General features: G+C 39.8%; 1 protein-coding gene across 15 annotated transcripts in view; it reads left to right on the top strand.

The window, feature by feature from the left end:
- The window catches only part of Gem2 (Gemin 2), a 47842-nt gene that overhangs the window by 5661 nt on the left and 25811 nt on the right, over positions 1–16370 (top strand). For 3 of the 15 annotated variants that reach the window (XM_076212650.1, XM_076212641.1, XM_076212631.1), the window contains one exon: positions 2623–2706. The exons of 10 other annotated variants lie outside the window; for them this stretch is intronic. In XM_076212650.1, the coding sequence (XP_076068765.1) occupies positions 2639–2706 (68 nt within the window). In that variant the 5' untranslated portion in view covers positions 2623–2638. Of the gene's footprint in view, positions 1–2482; positions 2500–2622; positions 2707–16370 lie in introns of those variants that run through there. 2 more of the 15 variants (XM_076212623.1, XM_076212660.1) reach the window with 1 other exon arrangement.

The following is a 16370-nucleotide window of genomic DNA, read 5'->3' as shown; positions in this document are numbered from 1 at the left end:
CCCTCCTTGAACCATCCTCATTCCTCCTCTACTCCTAGTTCTGCTATATCCTTCACTCCCTCCCACTCCTCTCTCAGCTTCTTCTTAAGGTAGGCGCACACTTGTCCGCATCGTACAGATGGCACGCATCGTACTCATCGGATTGTTTTTGGGGTCTGCACACATTGGTCCGCATCATACGGACAACACGCATCGGATGGATCGGATTTTCTGCGCACATTGTTGGCATTGGACCATTCACCATCCGCAGTTGTGAAGCTGAGCTCTCTCTGGAAGGACATACTCCATATCTTTCTAGTGTATAAAGTTGTGAAAATGTTGAACAGTGATAGTGAAGAGGAAGAAATTGTAGTGGTTAGCTGTTTGCTGGCAGAAGAAGAGGATTTTTAGGAACATATCTAAAAACAGTCAGTGAGTTAATATAACATTATATATTATGTACAAGCAAAGCATAGCTATGCAAACAGAAAAAATAAAATAAATACCGAAGAAGAAGGTTTGCATCCGACCGCGACGGCGCTCTGGCTGCAACTGACGATGGGGTCGCACATTTGCCGGCAAATGCCGTAGAGGCCATCTGCATCGTTCGTACGCATCGGATTGAATGCTCTTTCGGGGATCCTCGTCGGCATTGCCGATGTCCGATGCGTACGATGCGGTCAAATGCGCGCAGACCCATTTGAAATAATGTAAAGAATACTAAAATCTGATGCGTACGATGCGTGCCGTCCATACGATGCGGACAAGTGTGCGCCTACCTTTATACTCCTTTTCCTTTTCTTTCTCATTTAAGCAGTTCACTCTAAGCACCTCCCTACCTTCTGTCCTTTTTGTCTTTCTCCGTCTATCCTCCACTCTCAACTTACCTTCCACCAAAAATTATCTGATATTCCCCCACTCTCTTCCCTTAGAATATGTACCTCCTTAACTCTTCCTACTATACTCCTGGTTACTACTGTATAGTCCATTAATGCTCAATCCACCACCCTCTCCCATGTGTACTTATGCTTTACTTTCTTCTGAAACACTGTATTTGCTATCATCAACTCTCTTTCCAGACACATCTCCACCATCAACTCTTCACCATGATTTTTTTCCTGAAACTCCACACTTCCCAACCACTCTGTCTATTGGTTCATTTCCTACCTTAGCATTTAGGTCTCCCAATACCACTACATTGACATTTCTCCTTATTCCCTCTATACAATTATTTAAATCCATCCAAAAAGTCTCCCTTTTCTCTACGGTCTTCTTACTACCAGGCCCAAATGCACTTACAAAAACCCACATTTCCCTTCCCAGTTTCACCTTCATCCACATTAACCTTGAAGAAATCTCCTTCCACTTCACTGCTTATCTATCTCTTCACTTACTAGTATAGCCACTCCTTCTCTCCCTCATCCTCTCTTCACTCCTGATAACCACCCAACTACACTCCCAAAATCACACTTGCCCCTCCCTCTCAACTTAGTTTCACTCAATGCCAACACATCCATCTTTCTTCTCAAAAACATATTGCCTATCTCTTCCCTTTTACTCTCGTGTGTACCACATCCACACACATTAAAAGACCCAAACCTTAGGGTGCTGGTTGGTAAACTCCTAGACCCTGTTATACCTTTACCTTTTTTATGAATGTCCCCTGTGGGGCTACAGGGAGAAGGATGCCTAGCCCTAATCCCTGTCCCATTTTTGTCGCCTCTTACATCTCAAGTGGGAAGACTTGGTGGCAGTATTCTTTCCCCCCACTGTAGGGGAACATTAACATAACGTACATTTTTCTTGGTGGAATGACAACTGCTTGAGACACCATCTTTGTTTTGATAGATGCAGAGCTTGAAGAAATTAAAGTATAATAAATTTGTCTAACCTAACTTGTGTTTAGTGATGCAGTACCTGTAATTCTAGAGGTCATCAGGGTCGTCATGGATGTTTACAGCCAATTTTGGTATCTGATCAGACTGTGGGGGGTAGAGGAGTTTCATAGCTTAAAGAATAGCATGAAGCTCAGCTCCATAGCGATGTTTTAAGAATATGTAGCATGGTGATATCACTTGGAGTTTGAGAACACCTGATTCACTATATCAACACCATTGTCAAGCTGATATTGACAGGACTGGACAAATGACAATATGGCATCTTGAGTCTATTGTTGCAGCTTTGTTTGGTAGTGTATTGCTTTTAATTTTTTTTTTATTGATTTCCACCAAGAAAAATGTATGTTATGTTGATGTATTATAAATTACAAAATGAATATCTCATTTTCTGTTGCATTGGTGTGCACTTCTAAATAAATACTGAAATTCCTTTTCCACTTTAGATTAATAACCCAGGACCATAAAACGTTGAAAGACTACAGAATAAATGCTAAAATAGAGAAGTTTTTATCAGTTTTAGCATGGAAAGACTTCAGAACTGCAACACAATGTGGAATAGACCAGAAAGTCAATTTTTTTTTGAGAGGGGGAGGGAAACATGTGATTGTAACTAACTTTAGATGTGAGTATAGATAGAATACAAAGTAATGTTGGAATGATGAACTGTTTCTATGGAAGAGTAAGTGTATGTGATTGGAGTAGTCAGGGTTCCCATGCAATTTGCATGCCCTGTTATCCTTTGCAGGTACACAGTGTTCTCAATGTGTGCAGAGTTTATGACTGACACTGCAAAACACCTTCAAACATGTCATCCACATATCGTTAACAGGTGGGTCTGAGCTGGTTTAGCCAAGGTAATTCATCAATGGAATTATTGTATTGAGCTCTAGGAAGCTGCACATTTCCTTCCTGCCCACAAAAAGCCACCTGAAGAAATTTTGAATATACATTGGCTGGAGACTAGAGAAGAGCAACATGCATTTTGAAATTTTAGGGCTGTTATTTTTTATTGACCAAAAAAAAAGACTACAAGTATTTTAAATCCTGTAAATCCAATCTCTTAAATCTTTGATATTTTATTACATAATTGTCTCTGGCTGATGGCAAATTGTTTTATTCAACTAAGGGGCTAAAACTATCTTGGTTAATCACTTTGATTTAGTGACACACTATAGATATTGAAATGAATAATATTAGCTGAGGAAGTGTATTTTTAAGGTGATGCTAGATGTTCATGTTCTCAAAATATTGAATAACTGTCTTTATATCAGATGGGATACCAGTCTTGGTGTATATAACTTCATGAAGCTCCTCATAGTTGGTAGCACTTGAATGTGATCTTTTGATCACTCATTTATTTGTTGCACGTGAGGTTACTCAAAGATGTTCATTTAAATGGTCATAATTAGTGCTGCCAGCTATGAAGAACTTTCAGACATTTGCACACCAAGGCTGATGTCCCTGTTCCATGTGGAGGCAGTGCCTATATATTTGGTTCCTAGAGAAAGGCAGTGCTTTGATATTCAAGACAGTTGTACAAGATGTTCAGCTTCCTCCATAAAATTGATGTGTTTGCATCAAATATATTTTAGATCCATTTGAGATTTCTTGTTTGTTTAATTGTTGGTGTATAGATGGATCATGAAAATGTAATGAGAAATGTACATTTAGGAATGGATGCTAATAAGTCATTGCATGAAGGGGTAATTGTACTGACAACATTGTATGGGGCAGAAACATGGAGCATAATAGAGGAAGAGTTTAAATGTGTTTGAGATGAAATGTCTGAGAAGTATGGTAGGGGTTACAAGGTTGGATAGAGTGAGAAATGAGAAGGTGAGGAGGAGTGCGGGGATGGAAAAGGAGATGGGAGATAAGGTTGATGAAAGAGTATTGGGATAGTTTGGACACATGGAAAGAATGTGTGAAGAAAGATTAGTAAAAAGTATGGAAGGCAGAGGTGGATGGAATAAACATGAGGGGACGGCCAAGTATAAGATGGATGGATGGGTGTAAATGTTCTAGCCGTAGGTGGGGAAAATCAAAATCTCAAAGACTTATCGAGAAGTCTATTTCAAAAATGATTACACTGGCAGACCTTCCTTGTCTGCTTTCCTACCACCTCAAAAGACTGACGGCTGTCGCCTCTCTCGGGTGGTGTACATCTCCAAATTTCGTGCATCAGCAATAATGAATGGTGCACGGTATCTAATATCATTACATTTATTACAGTGATATAAGTCTTGGATACTATTTTATTTTACAATGGTTAGAATGTTTAGTTCTTTCTGCTCATAAATATATTATGGTTATTAATCTAGGTTACATAGTATATTGGATATGGGTAAAAGGTGTTGTTAGGAATCGGGTACTTCACGGTTTGGTCACGTGAAGGAAGAGGTTGGTGGTGTGTGTGTATGTATGTTCGTATGTGTGTTGCTGTGTAGTTTTCCATTGTGTTGTAATATGTGAGATTATGGTAACATGGGGTAAAAGGAGCATTGAGCAAGAGGGGAGGTGTCTGTTGAGGAAGGAAAGGAAAAGGCAGAAGATAGGGCTGAGTGGAGAATGGTTGTGTATGGATGATGCTGTGATGCATATAAGGGAGGGGTGAGGGATAGGGAGGTTAGGGAGTGGTTATGTGTGAATAATATTATGCAGCCTGAAGGGATTTCTCCCTGTCTTCAATATTTCTACATGAGGGGGAGAGGGGGTGGTCACCGATTAAATGAAGCAGCCTTGCTGTTGATATGCTGTGTCTTGCTACAATACATTGCTTCTGACCCAGGGTGATGGGTGAGATGCAGGGATGACCCATCATCCAGGAGGAGCCAAGATGAGAGAGGGGTGGTGAATGAGTGTAAATGAAGTGTGTGGGAGGGAGATTATGCCTGTTGATTTTGGCTACCTCCCCTGTAAGGGGGAAAAGTCCTTAGAATTTACCTAGTTGTATTATACAGGAAGGGAGCTATGCTCGTAGTGACCTGTCTTTGTATCTTTCAGCATCAAGTTCATTCTTAAAGTCATGAATAGTATTTGCACACACTGTTTTTTTCATCTAAGTTATTCCATATATCCAGCATTCTGTGTGGAAAGCTATTCTTTTTCCTATCTCTTCTATAGTTGTCCTTTTTGAGTTTCTTTTCATGACCTTGTTTTTCCATTGTCATTTTTTAGTGAATCTTTTCTGTCAATGATTTCCATTCCTTTCATGATTCTATATACAGTATAGTCAGTAGATCACCTCTTTCTCTTCTTTGCTCTAGTGTTGGTAGTTCTAGTTTCAATAATCTTTGTTCGTATGTTAATTTGGAAAGAGCTGGTGCCAACTTTGTTGTTGCTCTGTATTCTTTCTAGTTTCCTTATATTCTTTTAAGTACTGGGTGTCCATAGTGTCACTGCATATTCCAGTTTTGGTCTAATCAATGTGACTAATATTTTTTTTATCATTTCTTCATCCAAGTATTCAAATGCCACTTTCATTGACCTTAGTAGGTTGTATGTTTCACCTACTATTTTGTTTATATGTCTGTCCAGTGTCATGTCATTGCTGATTATCACTCCAAGGTCCCTTTCCGAGTGCACTTTTTTATTTAATTTTCACCAATTTTGAATTTTTTTAAAATTCTGTTTTTGCTTTTATCAAACTCCATTATGCTACACTTCTTGATATTAACCTCTTCACTACAGGGCACATCGCATGTCTGGCAGCATTAGCTGCCCGACGTGCGATGTTGCGTCATAATAATCGCATTATAAAAAATAAAGTCAGTGCTCAATCGTTCGTTCTCTTTCACCCGTGTATTTTGATAACTATAGAAAACTGATGAAGCCAGTTTAGAGAGAATGAAAATTACGTAGGTACGACTACAATAAATATAATCAAGATGGCGACGTCGGCAACATTGAGTACCCACTTGCTCCTCATGCCGCCTACATAGGCGTCACCGTATGGAAGTGGTTAGAGTTGACCTCCCACTTTTGAGTCAATTTTCAGATTGAGTCCAGGTCTGATTGTAATGAGTCACAGTCCTAATTTGTTGATACTTTCTTTAATATTTCTGCATCATCTGCGAAGAAATTCATATAACATTCAACTCCTTCGTCCATGTCATTTACCTATATGGCAAACATGATAGGAGCCAGTACTGACCCTTGTGGAACACCACTTATCATTTCTTCCCATTTCGAGTATTTGTCTCTAATTACTACCCTCATTTTTCTCCCAGTCAGGAAGTCTTCCATCCATTTTAATAAATTACCTGCAATGCCACCTATTGATTCTAATTTTCCTATTAATTTTTTGTGTTGTACTTTGTCAAATGCCTTTTGTAGATCTAGATAGGCACAGTCTGCCCATCCATCTCTCTCATCTATATTATTCTCAAATAGAAGCAGATTAGATTTGTTGTACATGATCTTCCATGTCTAAATCCAAATTGGCTTGGGTTTAGTATAGATTTTTCTTCCAGATGTTTAACCCATCTACTTTTAATCACTTTTTCACATATTTTAGCTACTGTGCTTGTTAGGGAGACCGGTCTGTAGTTAGTTGTATCTTCCTTACATCTAGGTTTTTTATTTGGTCACTGATTTCCTTTTTTGTTATGGTTATTTCCTTCATTTGGGGGGATTTCTGTTTGTCTATTCCTTCACAGTTAGGTGAGTTCTCAATTGTGAAAACCGATTTGAAGTGGTTACTCATAACTTCTGCCATTTCTTGTTCTTTTTTGTATTCATGACTTCCTTGGCATAGTTTGTCTATTTCTTGTTTGTTTTTCAGTTTACCAGTCACATATATGTAAAATAACTTTGGCTGATCCTTACATTTTTCTATAATTTCCTTTTCATAATTTCTCTTTTTCTCCTTGTGTATTTTTACATAATCGTTTCTTAGTTTGATGTATGTTTGCCATTTGCTCTTTTTTTGCCTTTTTTCCATTTTTTTCCAGGCTTTGTCTCTTTTATCCTTGGCTTCACTACATTTTTTTGTTGTACCAGTTTTTTATGTATATTTTTTCTTGCTTTTGTTGTGGAACATATTTGATCACACCCTCATTATAAATTTCTTTTAGTATATTCCATTTCTCTTCCATCCTTGTTTCTTCACTAAGGAATTTTTCCCAGTTTGCATTTTGAAAAAATTCTTTAAGTTTCTCAAAATTCGTTTTGCTATACATTGGTCTTCTTATTCTATGTTTCTCATTTCTTCTTAGGTCCATTTGCTCCTTTAATTTGAATTCTATTAGTACATGTATAGTATATGTATGTATGTTATCCATATTGTGCAATATAGAAATGTTAACTTCTTACTGGATAGGTTATTGTGTTTATGAAATGAGTGATTTTTTGAGATGAAAGAAGTATATCTAACTTCAAAATGCAGTAAAATTAAGGATGGATTATACATATAGATATGCAGTTTCATTCAACTGAGGAAAACTCCTGTAAACACCAGTGGGGTAAACCTATCTTGTTAACCCTTTGGAATCAATTTTTGACTCTTGTATTTATTTTGGCCATCATCAGATTATTTCATTCAGCTCAGGAAAACCTCTGTAGGTTTAAGTTGAAGAAAAAAGCCTAGTAGTCAATCATTTGTCACTTAGAGTTTCATTTATTAGAAACCCACAACCTCATCACAGCTGGAAGTGGTCCTTGGACACTCCTATAGATCTCTGGAAAGTAACCTTGGACTAATGTCAGAATTGTATTTACCTAATTGTAGTATACAGGAAAGGAACAACCCTCATCCCATTTCCTGTTCTCAAATTTTCTATGTTCATACCTGGATCCAAATTTAAGTATGGTGCCAACTTAATCTATATCTTTGATTTGTGTAAGACTTTCATGTTACTGGCTGAAAGTAATAGGAGAGGAGTAGTTGCTGATTGTCAACTCTCTGTTTAAAGGTGTGGATAATCCAGATGAAGTTGATTGAAAGAGGTTCTGGGCCTATTCCAAAGATCACCATCAGATGGAAGTGAGGAAGTTGATTGGGTGTGAAAATGGGTAGCAGGGAGATGACTGTCTCTGACATCCTTCTTGTAGGACCACCTTGTACAGTTACCCACTATTGGTCCCAGGCCTATTAGTCATTGTACAAATCATTATCTTCAACACATTTAACCCTGTAACCTGGTGATAGTCTTTACAGATTTTGTTATTGATAATGGTTTTATGCAGCTGGGGGTTTATCTTTAGAATGAAATGGTAAAGCCTGACAGTTTTATTCAGCATGGAGGCAACTGTTGGACTGAAGGTTGATGTGATCTACCATTGAACATTATGACAATTTGCAAAGATTTTGTTTTTGCAAACTGCAATAATTTTAGTCACTTGAGGGACTTTGTTGGATCAATCAGTCAATCAGTCTATTGCCCCAGGTCTTGCAGGAGACTCACAGCTCCCAGGTAAATAGTAATGTTCACTGGGTGGGTCCATGAATTACTCAGGGAAGAAATACTGTCTTTATATCCTGGGATTATTAGTGGGGAACATTGTAGAATGAGGTGTTTAGTATCATCTGTTTGGTAGTTGCATGTAGGGCAACTTGATTCTTCAGCCACGCCTATTCTGTGTTATAGTTTTAGAGCTGATTGGTGACCTGAACACAAGTGTACCAGTATAATCATTACTTCTCATGAGAGTGATTTTTGTGGGACTAATGCCTAAGGGTTGTTGAAGTATCAAGTATCTGTCTTGAACTTTAGTGATCTTGGCATAAATATGTTTTGTGTGGTACAGTGGTAGGTTGTTGATTTTATTTGAGTGACAAGCTGTTGAGGTGTTTTTGTTACATTCAGCTGGTTGTGTTTGTGTGGTATAATGAGTTAGATGAGTACAGTTGAGGGCTCTAGCACATAACTGCAAACATATACTAAAATATACTAAAAGAAATTTATGAGGGAGTGAATAAATATGTACCACAAAAAAAAAAATGGAAAGAACATACATAAAAAGCTAGTACAACAAAAGGTGTAGTGAGGCTAAGGATAAAAGAGACAAAGCTTGGAAGAAATGGAAAAGAGACAAGAAAATAAGCAAATGGCTAATGTACATGAAACTAAGAAATGATTATGTAAAAATACGCAGAGATGAAAAGAGAAAATATGAAAAAAATAATAGAAAAATGCAAGGAAGAACCCAAACTATTTTACAGATGTGTAAATGGTAAACTGAAGAACAAACAAGAAATAGAGAAGCTGTGTAAATGGTAAACTGAAGAACAAACAAGAAATAGAGAAGCTGTGCCAAGGTAAATATGAATATACAGAAGAACTGGAAATGGTTGAAATTATGAACAACCACTTCAAATCAGCATTCACAATAGAAAACTCACCTAACTGTAAGGAGATAGAGAGAGATCCCCCTCAATGAAAGAAATAATTGTAACACCGAAGGAAATCAGTGACAAAATCAAAACCCTTGATGTCAGAAAATCACATGGTCCAGATGGAATTGCAAATTGGATTCTGAAAGAATGCATGGAGGAATTAACAGATAAAATATACAGTATAATTAAATTCTCACTTAAAGAAGGAAAAGTGCCACAGGACTGGAAGAATGCAAACATTGTACTGATTTATAAGGGAGGAAACAAGACCCATCAAATTACAGACCAGTCTCCCCGACATGCACAGTAGCAAAAATTTGTGAAAAGGTAATCAAAAATAGATGGGTTAAACATTTGGAAGAAAAAACTATACGGAATCCAAATCAATTTGGATTCTGACAAGGAAGATCATGTACAACAAACTTGATCTGCTTCTACTCAAGATTGATAGACATAATGCAAGAGAGAGATGGTTGGCCAGACAACCTTTCTGGACCTACAAAAGGCATTTGATAAGGTACAACACAATAAACTAATAAGGAAGATAGAGTCAATGGGTGGCATCAGAGGAAAATTATTGGAATGGATGAAAGACTTCCTGACTGGGAGGAAAATGAGAGTAGTAATTAGAGATAAATTCTCAAATTGGGAAAAAATTAAAAGTGGTGTCCTGCAGGGATCAGTACTGGCCCCAATCATGTTTGCCATATACATAAATGACATGGATGAAGGAATAGAGTGTTATATGAATTTCTTTGCAGATGATGCAAAAATACTAAAGAAGGTAAACACTGAGGAGGATTGCAACTCATTACAACAATATTTGGACAAGATCTGGAAATGGTCTCAAAAGTGGGAAGTGAAATTCAATATCAAGAAATGTAGTATAATGGAATTTGGAAAAAGTAAAAACAGAATATTGAGAGATTATAAAATTGATGAAGAAGAGGTCAAAAAAGTAAACTCAGAAAAAGACCTTAGGGTGATGATCAGCAAAGATTTGACACCGGATAAGCATATTAATAAAATAGTCAGAGAAACCTACAATTTATTGAGGTCAATAAAAGTGGTATTTCCCTATTTGGACGAGGAAATGATAGAAAAATATCAACTACACTAATAAGACCAAAACTCGAGTATGCAGCAACACTATGGACACCCAGTACCAAAAAGAATATAAAAAAATTAGAATACAATGATATAGGTAGAAAGTAGGTCTTCACAGTTCCCTTGTATACAGGTAAATCTATATATGACATGTTACTGTTGGGTTGGTTCTTTCTTAATATTAGGACTGTTATGTAGTAGCATGTGACTAGTTTTTTGCTTTTGCGGGGGAAGGGGGAACGGGTGTGAGTGTAGTGGTTTCGGAGGGGTTTGCTTGTTGAGTGTAGTTGGGAGGGCTTTGCTTGTTGAGTGTAGTTGGGAGGGCTTGTGGGAGGATCTTGATTGAGAGGATTGGGAGAGGAACGGAGAGTGATTGGTGAGGAGCAGTGTGGATTTGGGACGGGTGGAGGTTGTGTGGATCAGATTTTTGTGGTAAGACAGATATGTGAGAAAGCTATAGGAAAGGGGAAGGATGTTTTTTGGGTCTTTATGGACCTGGAAAGGGCTTACGACAGGGTAGACAGAAAGGCACTGTGGGAGGTTTTGCGGATTTACGGGATAGGAGGAAAGCTTCTAGGAGCTGTCAAGAGTGTTTATGAGAGTAGTAGAGCTTGTGTCGGGATTAGAAATGGAGAGAGTGAGTGGTTCGAGGTAATGGTGGGACTTTGTCAAGGATGCGTTATGTCACCCTGGCTGTTCAACTTATGCATGGATGGGGTGGTGCGAGGGGTAGATGCAGGGGTGGTGGGTCAGGGATTGGAGATGGTTAAAGAAAATGGAGAAAAGTGGGAGGTGAGCCAGCTGTTGTTTGTGGACGACATTGCGCTTGTAGCAGGATCGGAGGAGGGATTGAGGAAGTTGGTGACAGAGTTTGGGCGAGTGTGTGATAGAAGAAAGCTGAAGATATATGTGGGTAAAAGTGGGGTGATGGGATGTACAAGGGGTGAAAGTGGCATTAGTCAGCATTGGGGGAGAGCGACTGGAGGAAGTGGATAGTTTTGGATACTTGGGTGCAAGTGTGGCAAGAAAAGGTGGAGTGAAGGTGGAGGTGGAGTGTGGATTGGGAGAGGCGAGTAAATGCCTTGGTGGATTAAAAAGTGTAATGAGGAATAGACATTTGGGAATGGATGCTAAGAGGAGACTACAGTGGCCGCGAAAAGTTTGGGCGCAAAATTATAGGCGCCCCAACTTTCCCCTAAACTCAAAACATGCGAAAAATACAACTTTCCACCCAAACTTTTCGCTATTTTTCAATGCTAGCGTTTGTACCCGTATTTAGCCGAGACAATACACACTATTTGGCAACTCTGTTTAGGCGCACTCGATGTCACATGGAGTCACTTTCTAAACATCTCTCACGGAGAGTAGTCTTTTTTTTGCGGTGGTCTCTGTTTTTGTGCCGTGATATCTCTGTAATGGGAAGTGGTAAAGAGCTGGAAAGAGACACAGTTGTTACAATCATAACCCTTTATAAGGAGGGTTATAAGTGTGAAGATATTGCTACTCGTGTGGGAATTGGAGTGCGTCAAGTGCAAAAGTGGACCAAGAAATTTCGAGAAGAAGGAAGTGACATCATTCCTACTCAAAAGCATCGCTCTGGTCGGCCAAGGAAGATATCAAATCGTACTTCTACGGTTCTAACTGCCTCCTACGGTTATTAGGAGGCAGTTAGAGGGTTATGATTGTAACAACTGTGTCTCTTTCCAGCTCTTTACCACTTCCTATTACGGAGATATCAAGGCACAAAAACAGAGACCACCGCAAAAAAAAGACTACTCTCCATGAGAGATGTTTAGAAAGTGACTCCATGTGACATCGAGTGCACCTAAACAGAGTTGCCAAATAGTGTGTATTGTCTCGGCTAAATACGGGTACAAACGCTAGCATTGAAAAATAGCGAAAAGTTTGGGTGGAAAGTTGTATTTTTCGCATGTTTTGAGTTTAGGGGAAAGTTGGGGCGCCTATAATTTTGCGCCCAAACTTTTTGCGGCCACTGTATATGAAGGAGTGATTGTGCCAACAGCACTGTATGGAGCAGAAACATGGAACATAAGAGAGGAAGAGAGAAGGAGTTTGAATGTGTTTGAGATGAGGTGTCTGAGAGGTATGATGGGGGTTACTAGGCTAGATAGAGTGAGAAATGAGGAGGTGAGGAGGAGAACAGGGGTGGAAAGGGGGTTGGGAGATAGGGTTGATGAAAGAGTATTAGGATGGTTTGGACACATGGAAAGAATGAGTGAAGAAAGACTAGTAAAAGAGGTATGGAACGCAGATGTGGAGGGAATGAACATGAAGGGACGTCCTAGGATGAAGTGGATGGATGGGGTGAAGGGGGCTTTGGGGAAGAGGGGAATGTCTGTTGAGGAAGGACGGGAGAGGACAGAAGACAGGGGTGAATGGAGAATGGTTGTATATGGATGATATTGTGATGCATGAGGTGGAATGGGCAGGGGAATGGGGGGTGAGGTAGTATGTGTGAGCAAATTTTGACGCAGCCTGAAGGGATTTCTCCCCGTCTTCTCCTTTATGCATGAGGGGACGGAGAGGGTGGTCGCCGATTTAATGAAGCGGCCTTGCTGTGGATGGGCTGTGTCTTGCGACACTGCTTCTGACCCAGGGCAGTGGACAAGGTGCAGGGGTGACCTGTCATCCAGGAGGTGCTAAGATATGAGGGAGGGTGGAGGGGTGTGGAGTGTATTCAGGGATGGAATGGGTGGGAATGATTTTATGCCTTTTCCTTTTTGGCTACCTCCCTTGTAAGGGGGAAAAAGCCTTGGTATATGTATGTAATATACTATGATGTTTAATGTTTTTTCTGGGTTTTCTGGTTTTATGTTTCTCTTTACAATTTGTTTCAGTATTATCTCCTCTTCTTTGTATGCTGATGAGAAGTATACCCTATAGTATATTTTAATTTAATTAATTTTTTTTTTTTTGAATGGTGCCAATGGTTGATTATTTTCTTGGTTACTTCATCTATATTTTGTTTGGTGAACCCATTGTTTAATAGGATTTGTGTGGACCTTTTTATTTCTGTGTGAATTTGTTCCCATGTACTGCAATGAGTGAGTGCTCTTCATATGTATGTGCTAATGGTTGAATCTTTGTATCTTTGTGGGCACTCACTTTTACTGTTTAGTGTCTGGGGTTTGTGGGTTTTATGTGTACACTAGCTGTGAAATGATCTTGTTTTTGTTTAACAAGTATATCTAAAAATGGTATTGATCCTTCTATGTAAGAGGATTGTAGAGAGATGTGGGTAGAAAGTGGGGTAGATGGTGAAGGCTCATTTTTAAACCTTTAAACATTTCATTCCCCCTGTACAGAAAATATAGTGAAGTGAAAAGTAGAAGCCTGACAGTGCAAAATATCATATTAAGTGAAAATAGCATTCAGAACTTGAATAAATTGGCTCATCGGAGGCATGGGGGCCATCAATTAAAAGGGTGAATAACAAATAACATTTGTGAAAGAATGGTGTAAATGGAAAAGTAAAATATGTATGAAATGAAAGTAAGCGTGCTAGAGGGTGGCTTAGATTCTATGCTGTTTTCCACTGTAAATGTTAACCCAAAAGTGTCTTGGAGGCAATTTTTCAGTACTTCAATATCTTCACTACACGTAGTTTCTATGAAGATGTCATCAATGTATCGTAAGTAGATTTTAGGTTTTCAGTTTTATCAAACACTTTTTCCTCAATGTAGCCCATATAAAAGTTTGCAAATAGGGCTCCAAGTGGAGAACCCTTAGTGACACCATCAAGTTATTGGTATTTTTCACTTGTGTGGGCAGGTGAAGGGTACATTTTGTGGAACACATTAGCATGCCATGGAGTATGGACTCTGAGATGGCTATGTTGGGAGTACTGTTGTTATAGTAAACATGGTCAGTTATGTAGTTAATAGTGTGCTCAATTGGAATGTTTGTGAATAGCTTTTGTATGTCCAACAAAGCTATGATACCATTGGCATGATTTGCCTTCAGGATATCCAAAAAGTCAGCTGCAGAGTTTAAGCTGTAGGTAGCAGGGACATGTGGGGTCAGTATGGTGCACAGTTGTTTAGCTATGTTGTAGGTTGGGGATGGGATTTGAGATATGATGGGTCTGAGCTTGTTACCTGGTTTGTGAGTTTTTATGTTGTCGTAACAGTATCCCATACTATAGTGTCCGGTCAACTTAGTAAATTTGATAGTGTTGGCTGCAGCATTGTTTATCAATATTAGTTTATTTAGTTTCTTCTTTAGGGCCTCTGTGGGGTCCTTTGTTATCTTAAACTTTGTTTTGTGCTTATGGGTATCTCTTTTATCCATATACTCTTAGGTATTCATGAGAACATAGGAGGCAGCTTTGGCTGCTTTTCTTGTGGTGATATTAAGATCTACCTTTAATTATTTTGCTGCCATGATGTGTCTTTGTTCTGTTATTTTGTTGTTGAAATTTCCTATATTGTAAGGTAAGAGCGAACTGGTTTTACAAGTGGCATGAGCCGATAAATATACTGTGTGGGTATTCACCCATGGTGTGTAATTACATAATTGCACAGGATTAGGTTAGGTCGAGTCAAGCAGGGTCATACTGTCAAAGTAGTGCCAGGTTGTGGGCGACATGACGCACATACCATGCCACATGTTTATTGTGGTGTGTACAATATTCCCTTCTCAGAATTGCCTTGGTTTCAGAGGGCATCCTGCATGTGAGAATTTGGTGGGCAGAGTGTTTAGTTGTGTTGGTTGTAGGCAGTCAATGGAGACCCATTCTGGCCTGCCGAAGATGGAGATGCGGAAGGTCGTGTCCTTATGTTTGAGAACAAGATGGGGGGCAGTGTAGGAACGGGTGAGTGGTGGTGTGTGAGTGTCTATCTTCAGGAAGATGTGAATTTGAGGTGTGCAGTTTTTCTGGGAGGTATTCTTTGACCTCCCGGTGATGTGTCAGCACGCATGGGGCAAATTTGCTGACAGTGTGCTGCAGCTGCTGCAGGCTCTTGGGAGAATCCTGTGGAGGGAAAAATTCTGTGGGCATGATGAGGATTTGGCTGAGGACCATCTCTGCTGGAGACATGTTGAGGTCGTCCTTGATGGCTGTCCGAAGGCCAAAGAGTATCCATGGTAGTTGGGGTTGCCAGGAGCCATTATCGCAGTGTGCCATAAGAGATGCTTTGAGTGAGCGGTGGGTTCGCTTGACCATGCTGTTGGCTGCAGGGTTGTAGGAGGTAGTGTGGTGGGCTGTAGTAGCCAGGAGTTCAGCAAGGGAGTGCCACAGCTGTGACGTGAAGCAAGTTCCTTGGTCGAAGGTGATGTGCTCCAGGAGGCCAAATCTGGTTATCCATCCACTAAGAAAGATTGTAGTGCAGGACAAGGCAGTACTATCCACTATCCTTCATGGGGATGGCCTCCAATCAGTGGGTCAATCTATCATTGGCAGTGAAGAGATAATGATGGGGGAGTGGGCCGACGACGTTGACATGAATATGTGTGAAGCGTTGTCGGGGCTGATGAAATGATCTGATGCCTGATTTAGTATGACAGTGAATTTTGCTTTGCTGGCAGGCATTGCAGGATCTTGCCCACTCTTCATTCTTGGAGATATTGTACCAGATGAATATCTGCTTCAGGAGCTTTGCAGTGACATGCCCTGAAGGGTGATACAGGCTGTGTATTAAATTGAACACACGGCATCAGAAGGTGGCTGGGATGAGGGGTTGTGGGTGGTCGGTACTGATGTTGCAGAGGATGGTATGGTTGTCGTGGAAAGGAACATCTTGCCACTTAAAGGATATGATGAATGTCCTGTAGGCAAGTGTTTCAGGATCCTCTCATTGCTCTCTGGCGATGGCTTCATAGTTGAGGCCGAGTTGAACTGTGTCGATGGCTATTCGGGAGAGGGCTTTTGCAACAGGATTCTTCGTACCGGGGATGTGCCTGATGGTGCAATTGAACTCGGCGATGGCAGAGAGGTGGTGGAACTGTCTGGCAAACCAAACATCCTGTTGTTTCATGAAGGAGTGCACCAAAGGTTGATGGTCGGTGTTAATGATAAATGAGGAGCCTTT

The sequence above is a fragment of the Oratosquilla oratoria genome, chromosome 2, assembly GCF_046742065.1.
Source record: "Oratosquilla oratoria isolate Oo_2021 chromosome 2, ASM4674206v1, whole genome shotgun sequence".
Taxonomy (NCBI): domain Eukaryota; kingdom Metazoa; phylum Arthropoda; class Malacostraca; order Stomatopoda; family Squillidae; genus Oratosquilla; species Oratosquilla oratoria.
The sequence above is the reverse complement of the archived record's forward strand: the minus strand, read 5'-3'. Positions and strand labels throughout refer to the sequence as shown.